The sequence below is a fragment of the Oncorhynchus mykiss genome, chromosome 26, assembly GCF_013265735.2.
Source record: "Oncorhynchus mykiss isolate Arlee chromosome 26, USDA_OmykA_1.1, whole genome shotgun sequence".
In the NCBI taxonomy this organism is placed as follows: Eukaryota; Metazoa; Chordata; class Actinopteri; order Salmoniformes; family Salmonidae; genus Oncorhynchus; species Oncorhynchus mykiss.
In genome coordinates this window covers 26,898,072-26,908,420 of record NC_048590.1, presented here as the reverse complement: position 1 = coordinate 26,908,420, position 10,349 = coordinate 26,898,072, and the positions used below count along the sequence as shown (strand labels likewise).

Below are 10,349 nucleotides of genomic sequence, written 5' to 3'. Positions count from 1 at the left end.
TGTCTCTCTTGGACTGGTGATAATCAATCTAACCTTCATACACTGGCTATTTATCCAACCAGAACATTTACTGCATATGCAGAAAATTAATAAGAACTGGAAATTGATAAATACAATGAATAGTGTCATGATATGCACAGAATAGGGAGAACAACAAGGTGTGTGTACAATTTCCTTTGAGATTATCAGGAAAGGTTATGGATGAATGTGATTTGCAAGCAGCTTTTTATTGGTTTGTGTTGCACTGCATTAGCAAAACAGAGATCTCACAGGCATGCAATATTGTCTTTGTGAATTAAACAGTTTCCCCAGGGCAAGCAGATTTTAACAATTTGTCCAGTTCCCGTTGTGACACAGGGTCTTATAAATATTTATGAGGCTCAGAAGCTCTGCAGTTCACAGCACATTATAAGAAATAATATTGTTAGCAATCAGTTTCAGTATCTCTTATTCATCATGCACCCTGATAGCCGTTTTAGGCCATGGAGTTTAAGGCAGGAAACAAATATGCTCATAATAAACAGGAATAGAGGGAAGGCAATTTTCAAGTCAATAATCGAGTAATATAGCAATCATGCGGCTTTCAGCACGCTTTGCCTTATGATTCTCAACATGAACACATTCCAAGCTTACTGAGCAGCATATAACTATCAATATATTCTACCCATTACTTTCTATTCTTCATAAAACAAAGGACCTTTGGAAATTCAATTTCAATAAAGTGTCCTATATTTGCAAGGAAAAGAGGTTCCAAGGAGATGAAACCACTGTGCAGGCAGAATGTTATGAGAACATCAGACCACATGGGCTATTTTCAGTTGTAAGGGCCAGACAGAAACAGAAACAATTATAATAACACACAATCTGGACCTTCCACTTTCTGATCTGTACAGTAGTACAGGTACAGTAGCAGCCTATAGAGGAATCTGGAAGAGACAGTCATTTTGTTTTTATTGCTTTGAATATTGCATTTAGCGTTATACATGTGTGACTGTCACTAAAACAAATAGTTTTACCCTAATTCATCACTGCTAACAAAGGTTGTCACACTCAAATGATATTTGCATCTGCTAGTCCCAAACGACAAAGGACAACAAAGAGGACAGTCCAAGGGACAGTAATGTACGTTATTCACAACCAAACGGCTAGTTAGCTGTGCAAGTTTCCATGGAAATCTGGACATTCACTCCCAAAACAAACACTGGTTCACGCCTCTTCGTGGCAATGTGTACACTGTGATTGGTTCTAAAGACAACGCGCTACGCAAAATCATTTCCCGATTGGCTAGTATCTCTGTTGGAAGTGGAACTGACAGGATGTGCAGGTGCAGAAGCGGGAGATGGGGGCTTCCAGGCGGGTAACCTTAGAATGTGGTGACAGCGGATAAAAACGGAACATAATAAGTTTACCATTGCATTTATAATGCAAAGTAGAAGGGAGACTTTCACTTGCTGAACGACATGAGGTTGATTAAATCTGTGCAAGGCGCCTCATAAAGCCACTTGGCATACCCGAAACCGAATGAAATGATAAGCAGCCGGAGTGCAACAGGTAGCTAGCTAACGTTACATATTATGAAGACAACACAACTAACTCTGTTGATGTTAGCTAGCCAGCTAACGGAATTAGCCAAATAATTATCTAGATATAAGCTAACGTTACCTATTTGGCTATCAACGTTAGGCGACCTCGTAGTCTTTCAAGAAGTTGATACTGCCTGTGAGTTTATAGCCATATCCTGGAAAACACTTGTCACTGTTTGTCAGATATGTAATGAAGGTTGTGCCTCAGATAGGTGCCTGCTGTTTGTTGGGTTAGCTAGTTCTAAATGTAATTTAAATGCATTAGCCTGAATTTTTAATTAACTGAACATGTTATACAAACGTGTGGCTAAACCTCCCTTTAAAGGGATATTTTCTATCTTTCTCAATGCTCTTGTCTTGCTTTCTCTCCATCTCGATCTGGAGTTGGTTCAATCTAATCCAGAATATGACTTGGTCAGAAGTGAGATAAGGAAGATTGGGGGTGGTGTTGTGTAAACATCAATATGAATTAAATGGACAGCACCACCTCTATCAAGATCATCCTCCAGGTCAAGGCTACTCTGCAGCAAGATATGATTTATTCTCATTTCTTTTTTCATTACTTATTTTCCTTTCCATAATGTCAGAAGATTTTGATGCAGCTCACTCACACATACCCACAAATAGAGTTGTTTTAAACCTCTGAGTTTTGGGCATTTTCATTTGTTCTTTGCCCCAAATCTCACCTGCTCCTTTGGTGCACAGTTTCTCTTTATCTGCCATTGTTATAACTTATTAGTTGTCGGAGTGAAATGTGTTTTATAGGCCGCTCCTCAAAGGGAGACTATGCTGCTATGCTCCCTAGATTAATTACTGCTGTTAGAGAGAATATAACAAGGCATTGTGGTCTGAAGCAAGGGGCTCTGGGTAGGTTTTTTCAGCACATAATTAAAAATGATGAAGTGAAAAACAAGGGCTTTACGCACCTGAGGATTCAGGTATGTTATTAAAGCCATTTATTGTGTGGGCTGCTGCACTTCTGGACAGTCACAGTCCCTATGAGAGTAGCTGACGAGCATCAGTGGCCAGCTCAGACACCGATGCCCGCACTGAAATCTCATCACTGTTTTTTTCGGCGTCTCTCTATACATAGTACTGTAGGCAATGTCACAATTTTCAGTTTTAGTTAAAGGTTTGTCATTGTGAGACATGGTGTCCATGCATCAGTTGTGTTCATCGTAATATGTGTTTATTTGTGTTGATAGATTACCGGTCTGGTTTAGGGGATCATGGCTACTCCAGAGAGACTCAGCGGCCTGCTGAGATTCAGAAACTCCTTGTGGAATTCCGGACCCTTTACCACGAGCGCCTTCGACGCATTGACCAATCGGATGACAGCCGGGAGGAGGCTCTGCAGGTAAACTGGTAATGGCGGTGACACTCCTTGGATGTGCTGGGGCAAGCGTGTTATTTCCACTAATGAACTGATCTAGCAATGTGATGCATATGTATGAGAATAAACTAGAAAATGGTTAGGCCTACATTATGATGCAGACACTTAGTGACAGGCCTTTTATGGCGTCTGTATCTGCTGGCCCTGCATGTGAAGTCTGAGGAGGGACAACAGACTGGGCCTGACAAGGGCAGGGAGGAAACTTGGTGTTTTAGAGACTTGTAATGCTATTAGCCTAGCACATGGCTGCTAAAAGGTATAGTGCCATAATGAAAGCATGACAGGTTGATCAATGTTGTTAAGAGAATTACTGTCTTTACTTCAAAAAGCTTTTTGGGTTATTTTTTTAACTATCCCATTAAGTGGCTTTTATTGAATATCTTTACATCTCGGGAAAATGTACCTTTTAGCCAGTGCCTTTTAGCCAGCTCATCAGTAAAAGTGGAATAAATTTCCCTACATGTGCATGCTCTTAGTCCTTGTAAGTCTATTACTAATTCATTTTTCTTCTCCTCAACATTTAAAGATGTGCTATTTTTCATATTCATCTCCACTAAAGAATGATGAAAGCGATGAGGATGAGCCAATTCCGCTGCTCTCTCTCTCCCTCTGTGCATGTCATGTCAGTTGCTATGGGATGGGGTTGGCTGTGTGGCTGGGGGGGTGGCTGCACACCTTGAGGACTGGGCTTGATGACGGCTGATTAAAGTTTTAGTGAGCCAAGGCTGTCTCTTTGACTCTACTCACCAGAGGAAAGCTCCTTCTCTCAGAAGTATCCTCTCCAAGACAAAGCAATGGCAGAGTTTGGAAACAACACAGCCACTCATTTTAACTGCATTTATCCTCGGTTTGGGGAAATCCTGTTTGATTCACACGGCCTCTGACAGCCTCGGCTCTGGAAACACAAAACAAGCCTTTTAGAACTCTCTTGTTAAGGGTTCAAAGAAGGACTAGTACAGTATATCAACATCTCTATTGCCTATCCTATAATAGTGTTGTTTTGAAAGCAGTGAGCTAAGAGTTTAATTAAATTACATAGCATACACTATCTAATTTACTTGATAATTACCATCAGAGGGGTATGTCAAACTCATTTAGGTATTTTCAAAATGAGCTCTCTCCAGTTCTGTAAGTTCAAAAATGTTTAACTTATTCTGTAGTACATACAGTACATTGGGAAAGTATTCAGACCCCTTGATTTTTTTTTTGTTGTTACGTTACAGCCTTATTCAAAAATGTATTTAATATTTTTTTCCCCCTCATCAATCTACACACAATGCCCAATAATGACAAAGTGAAAGCAGGTTTTTAGACATTTTTGCACATTTATTAAAAATAAAAAACACAAAAACGTATTTACGTAAGTATTCAGACCCTTTGCTTTGAGTGTCGAAATTGAGCTCAGGTGCATCCTGTTTCCATTGATCATCCTTGAGATGTTTCTACAACTTGATTCGAGTCCACCTGACGTAAATTCAATTGATTGGATATGATTTGGAAAGGCACACACGTACAAGGTCACCCAGTTGACAGTGCATGTCTGAGCAAAAACCAAGCTATTAGGTCAGAGGAATTGTCCGTAGAGCTCAGAGACAGTGTCGAGGCACAGATCTGGGGTAGGGTACCAACATATGTATCTAGCATTGAAGGTCCCCAAGAACACAGTGGTCTCCATCATTCTTAAATGGAAGAATTTTGGAACCACCAAGACTTCCTAGAGCTGGCCGCCCAGTCAAGCCTTCCAGAAGGACAACCATCTCTGCAGCACTCCACCAATCAGGACTTTATGGTAGAGTGGCCAGACAGAAGCCACTCCTCAGTAAAAGGCACATGACAGCCTGTTTGGAGTTTGCCACAAGGCACCTAAAGGACTTACAGACCATGAGAAACAAGATTCTCTGGTCTGATGAAACCAATATTGAACTCTTTGGCCTGAATGCAAAGCGTTACGTCTGGAGGAAACCTGGCACCATCCCTATGGTGAAGCATGGTGGTGGCAGCATCATGCTGTGGGGATGTTTTTAAGTGGCAGGGACTGGGAGACTAGTCAGGATCAAGGGAAAGATGAATGTACAGAGAGATCCTTGAAAACCTGCTCCAGAGCGCTCAGGACCTGAGACTGGGGCGAAGGTTCACCTTCCTTTGGACAATGACCCTATGGACACAGCCAAGACAACGCAGGAGTGGCTTCGGGAGAAGTCTCTGAATGTCCTTGTGTGGCCCAGCCAGAGCCCGGATTTGAACCCGATCGAACATCTCTGGAGAGACCTGAAAGTAGCTGTGCAGCGACACTCCCCATCCAACCTGACAGAGCTTGAGAGGATCTGCGAAGGATCTGAGAAGAATGGGAGAAAATCCCCAAATACAGGTGTGTATGACGATACAAGCTTGGCACAAGGAGACTCAAGGGTGTAATTGCTGCCAAAGTTGCTTCAGCAAAGTACCGAGTAAAGGGTCTGAGTACTTATGTTATATTTCCATAAATGTATGTATGTGTGTGTGTGTGTGTGTGTGTGTGTGTGTGTGTGTGTGTGTGTGTGTGTGTGTTTGTGTGTGTATATATATATATAATTTAAAAACCTGTTTTTGCTCTGTCATTATGGGGTATTGTGTGTTATGAGGGAAAAAAACTGTTAAATCAATTTTAGAATAAGGCTGTAACATTTCCAAAATGTGGAAATATTCACAGCCCTTGACTTCTTTCCAAGTGCTCTGGAAGCCTAGAGTAGACCCATGGCCTGTAAGGACCATTATTGATGGGTTGTAGACTGTACCCTGCTCTCTGCCTCAGTACCAGTATGTGTGTGGAGGTGTTTCTTGGACCCCATATCCCCTCCCAGTCCCTGGTCCCAGTGGGCCATTTATCTGGCCGTGTTGAGAAGCCCCAACAGCCCTGAGTGGACCCAGTTTAATGGCATTCTGCTGTTTACAAGTGACCGTTTTAGCCACCATTTAGGGAGTGTAAACAGTGGTCCACATTGTAAAAAAGATCCCCTCCTCCCCCTTTCCTACCACAAAGGCCTCAGTCACCATGCTTTTATCGAGTAACATCTCTTAACCTGACAGAGACTGAAGAGTCGAGCTGCTCCCCAGTGCATTGTGGGTACACAAGCATGTTGGTGATATGAGGTTTCTCTTTGACCAATAGAAGGACAAGCCCAGGCTTGATCAATGTATTCTAACACTCCAAACCTCACAGCTAATCCTAATCTGTTACCTATGGTGTTCCATCTGCAGGGAATAACAGATAGGAGCTATGGCTTTACTGGACATTGTGTGATGTGACTTCTTCCACATTTAAGAAAATAAATAATTAATTACTATGTCTCACAAGTGCAGTTATGATCCAGTGGTGTTGAGCGATGCCATCCATTCAATATCTTCTCAAGGAAGATGGGGGCTTGGAGAGGGAGTGTGTAAGTGAAATCCTTGAAAAGACTGCTTTAGCAAAGACCACACTCCCTGTCAATCCACAGGGATCCTGATGCTTCTAAAAATGAAATGTGTGTGTGTGTGTGCTCACTCCTTAGGAGACAGAGGAGATGTTGAGAGAAGGGTGTGATGAAGAACTGTCTGTTTGTGGTGGGCTGATGTGGCAGACGGCGTGCTTTGGGTGATACTTGATCTGATGTTAATGTGCTGCCGTGTGTGAGGGAGGGAGGGGAGTGTTTGACTGAGTGGAGAGAGGGAGAGAGGGGAGATGGGAAGATAATCCCGTCTGCTTGATGAGATTGAAGGCTGGGATTGATTGATCGCCTAATCATAGGAGGAAATGGGCCTGAAAATGAATGGGACACTGCCCTTGGCTTGCTGTGGAGCTGGTTGGCTGGGTTGCAGTGGATGTTAGCTGCAGCAAGACATGGCCTTAATGTGCAAGGGAGCTGATTTCATTTGTGTCTGATATACAGTTATACGATCCTGGCTAAATGATCAAATAAAAAAAGGAAGAGGGGGAACATGGAAGGGGTGTAAATCAAGCTTTATTGCTGAAATATTACTTTTTCATGCCGTCTGAAATGGATGCTTTGAGAAAGGTGAAAGAATAAAAATCCAATATGAATTTGAATGTGGTGAGGCTGTGTGGTGGCCGAGATAGCCAGCCGCTGTCCTGGATGCAGCTGGGTGGCTGGCTATTGGTGTTATTGGATTATTATTTGTGTCATTATGAGGTTTGCATTATCTTCCTCATGGCCAGGAGATTTGTTTTGTAAAATTGCTCACAGCTGGGAAGCAGGATTATACACCTAAAATATATTCTCTCTTTCTCATTTTCTCCCCCTCTTTCTCACCCCTCTTGCCCTACCTTCCCTCACACTCTCACCCTCCTCCCCCCTGCCAGACTCTCGTCTGCTCATTCTTTCAAACTGAGGGAAGAATTACTTAACAGAAAGGGGAACCTTTGATGTTGGCAGGACCCATGTTGGTACTCTCAAGGAACCTAATGCTGCTCCTCTCATCTATTAGTCACAGTAAGGACTCCCACATGCGTCTTTGGGGCTAGAGAATTAGCCTAGTGTTTGAAGGGGGAGGGCCTTTCCATGTACGGCCCCCAGTTCACTGGGTGTGTGCTGCCAGTGCCCATCACCACGGGCTGATTGAGCTGGTGGGCTGGGCTTTGCATCAGGGCAGCATCAAACCCACCTGTTTGTGTTCTGTTTAAGTGAGGCGGGGCACTTGTCACTTCCACTTCACCTCCATCTCCACTCCTCTAAAAGAAGCTTTGAAAAGCAAATACCCTTCAGTCTGATGGAGCATTTATCTCCATTTCTACCTGACGGCCGACAGAGCCGTAATAATTCCTATATGTCCATCCCGCACTAAATTATAATCTGGGTCCAAACTGTCTGGGCTGTTCTGCAGATAGTCGGCATGTTCCTGCATAAGAGTTAGTGTCAGAGCATCCATGTGTCTGGGCTGTGAAGATGCCATGCTAGATCAAAGGTGGCATATGACTAATAGTACCCCTGGTGTTAGCAGAGCTCTAATATGGGGGGGGTTTGGATGTCATCTGATGGGTTTGGCCCGAACACATGTCCTGCTTTATGATCAGAGGGGCTATCTGTCAGAGAGGGGATGGGGGCGGGACAGGAAAGGACACAACAGCAAGCGAGAAGAGTTGTCTCTTTCTCCCTCAAATACCTACCTGACTTTACCTACCTGACTTACCTACCTGACTTTACCTACCTGACTTACCTACCTGATGCCTACCACTTTCAAACTTTCTCCGACCATCACTGCTTCCTTTGCGGTATTCATACAAAGTGATGTTTGAGAATATGCTGTATTTTTCTGAATGGATTTGTTTTAATCCCAACTGGTCACTCAGTCCTCCCTCCATAACACTGAGTGAAGGTGGGCAGCAGCAATCCATTTCAGTGTTGATATTCCAATAAACACCTAACAAAGGTCATGTCTGCTGTGCCCCTCTTCTCTGTCTCCCTCTAGAGCAAGGTGGGCGTGCTGCAGTCGTTTGTGCGGGACCTGAGTGAGCAGAATGAGGTTCTGATCCAGGCGCTGGAGGCTGAGGAGGCGGAGGGCCGGGCGGTGGAGGGGAGAACAGCCAGCCTACACAAAGAGCTGGAGGTGAGTGATCAATGGCATTGATCAGCTAGTCAATCCAGAAGTCTATATCCTTCTCTGTTTACACCCTCAGTGCGCTGCTGTGTTAAACTGAGCGTGCTCTAAGCAGCCACCCCAGGGACCCTCTAAAAGCCCACCTCACACCCGCCATTGATTGACATGTCGATTAGCCTGGAAGCTGTTGACAGTGGGCTTGTTAGCCATCTTAAGCATTAATGATGATGGGGAGTGGTGGCTGCTAAGTTCAGGGTTACACTGACTATGGGGAAAGTCACATTCACATTCATAACTATATAGACAGCTGACTGTGTGTGTGTATGGATATGGATTGTCAAGGCTCATAGAATTACCCTGGAGCTCGGCCATCAGTGGGCTTGCAGGTGAGTTCAGAACAAGGTAGGGGGAAACAACCTCATCTGAGTCTTTCACTGGGAACAGCTAATCAATTTAAGATTGATTTACTCTCAGGCCCATGTATTGCTGAACTTGTTCTTGCGCTGAACGATTGTTGAGATTTCCCCCTAATGTTATTAACTGGGCTTTTCATGCAAAATCAGCCGTATTCACTGTAGCTGGGCCTCAGGGTCGACACTGGAGCTGCTAACCACATGGTCTTCATTACAGATGAAACTGTCATGGAGACATCTGTATCACAGCTTATTAATCAGGTTTCATGCCTCAAAAACCTTTGGTTTGAGCACTTTGGCATTTCTCCCATGAACAGTATAATGAGAGCGGCAATTTTGGTGAACAGAAAGTTGCTTTTGTAGAAATTGGTATCCCCCTCCATTTCCCTGTGGACTCTATCCTGCGCTGTAAAGGAAGCTGACAGTAATTGAGTAATGGGGAATTATGAACTAGGACAATAAGAAGAAAGGTAAATGACTGTTTTTGTATTGTATTGTTAAAATAAGCCCAGGCTGAGTTTGGGAAAGGGTGTGCCTGTTGGCCAAGTCAACGTTCTCTTTGTCTCTCTGTGTAGCTGACTGCCCCAGACCTTTCAGTCATTTCATCTTCACAGGAATGGAATGTGGTTGACCTTCAACAGGCAGCATTACTTATTAAACCCTAAACGAATCGGTCTACGCAATCATTATAGCAGCACCCTGAAGATAAGCGCATATAGCCTACATACACTGTTGTATATTATCTGAACATGCTGGAAAGAAACTCAATGCCATTACACAATACTGAATGTAGTACATACTGTGTTTGCCTGTTGGGTTTGAATTGGCAGTGCTTTCTAAAGCTAGAGCTTAATTGGTGCCAGGTTGTTCTTGGCATTGGAATGTCTTTTTTGTTGTTGCGCAGTTAGTCAACATTTCTCATGAATGTGTCTGTCATTTTGGCTGGTTTTAAAGTGTGGAATGCATGTATTGTGGTCCTCCTTTGTGAATCACTCACAGATCGGGGGTATGTGTGTGTGTTGAGGATAATCGAGTGAAGTGTGTGCAGACACCACCACCACAAGCCTCAGCTCCAACCTCAAACCTGTTTCTTCTTTTATGCGTCATTTACGGCCTGTAAACAGTTTGTTTAAAGCAGTTTATAGATGATTTCTAAGAGTTCCCCCAGCGCCCCCAAATGTGTGTGGAGTTAAACAAATGCTTACCTTAATAGATAGCCAGTAAGGGCTGCTATGAGTCTAGGACCAGGCTGGGGGGAGAGCTGGCTGACGGAGGTGGTTTGAGGTACGGTTAGAGCTCGTGCCACAACAAAGCCACTGATAAGCCATGTGCTCACTAGCACCCCCCTAGCACAGAATCATTTTAACTGATAGAGTTCCTGTTTTC

General features: G+C 43.6%; 1 protein-coding gene across 7 annotated transcripts in view; it reads left to right on the top strand.

Moving 5' to 3' along the window:
• Positions 1–1,302: 1,302 nt before the first annotated feature.
• The window catches only part of LOC110506517 (centrosome-associated protein CEP250), a 280,946-nt gene continuing 271,899 nt past the window's right edge, over positions 1,303–10,349 (top strand). For all 7 annotated transcript variants that reach the window (XR_005039779.1, XM_036963768.1, XM_036963769.1 and 4 more), the window contains exons 1-3: positions 1,303–1,551; positions 2,789–2,940; positions 8,422–8,559. Coding sequence is in view for 6 of the 7 variants with exons in the window: in XM_036963768.1 (XP_036819663.1) it covers positions 1,527–1,551; positions 2,789–2,940; positions 8,422–8,559 (315 nt within the window). In the remaining variant the exon portion in view is untranslated. The remainder of the gene's footprint in view (positions 1,552–2,788; positions 2,941–8,421; positions 8,560–10,349) is intronic.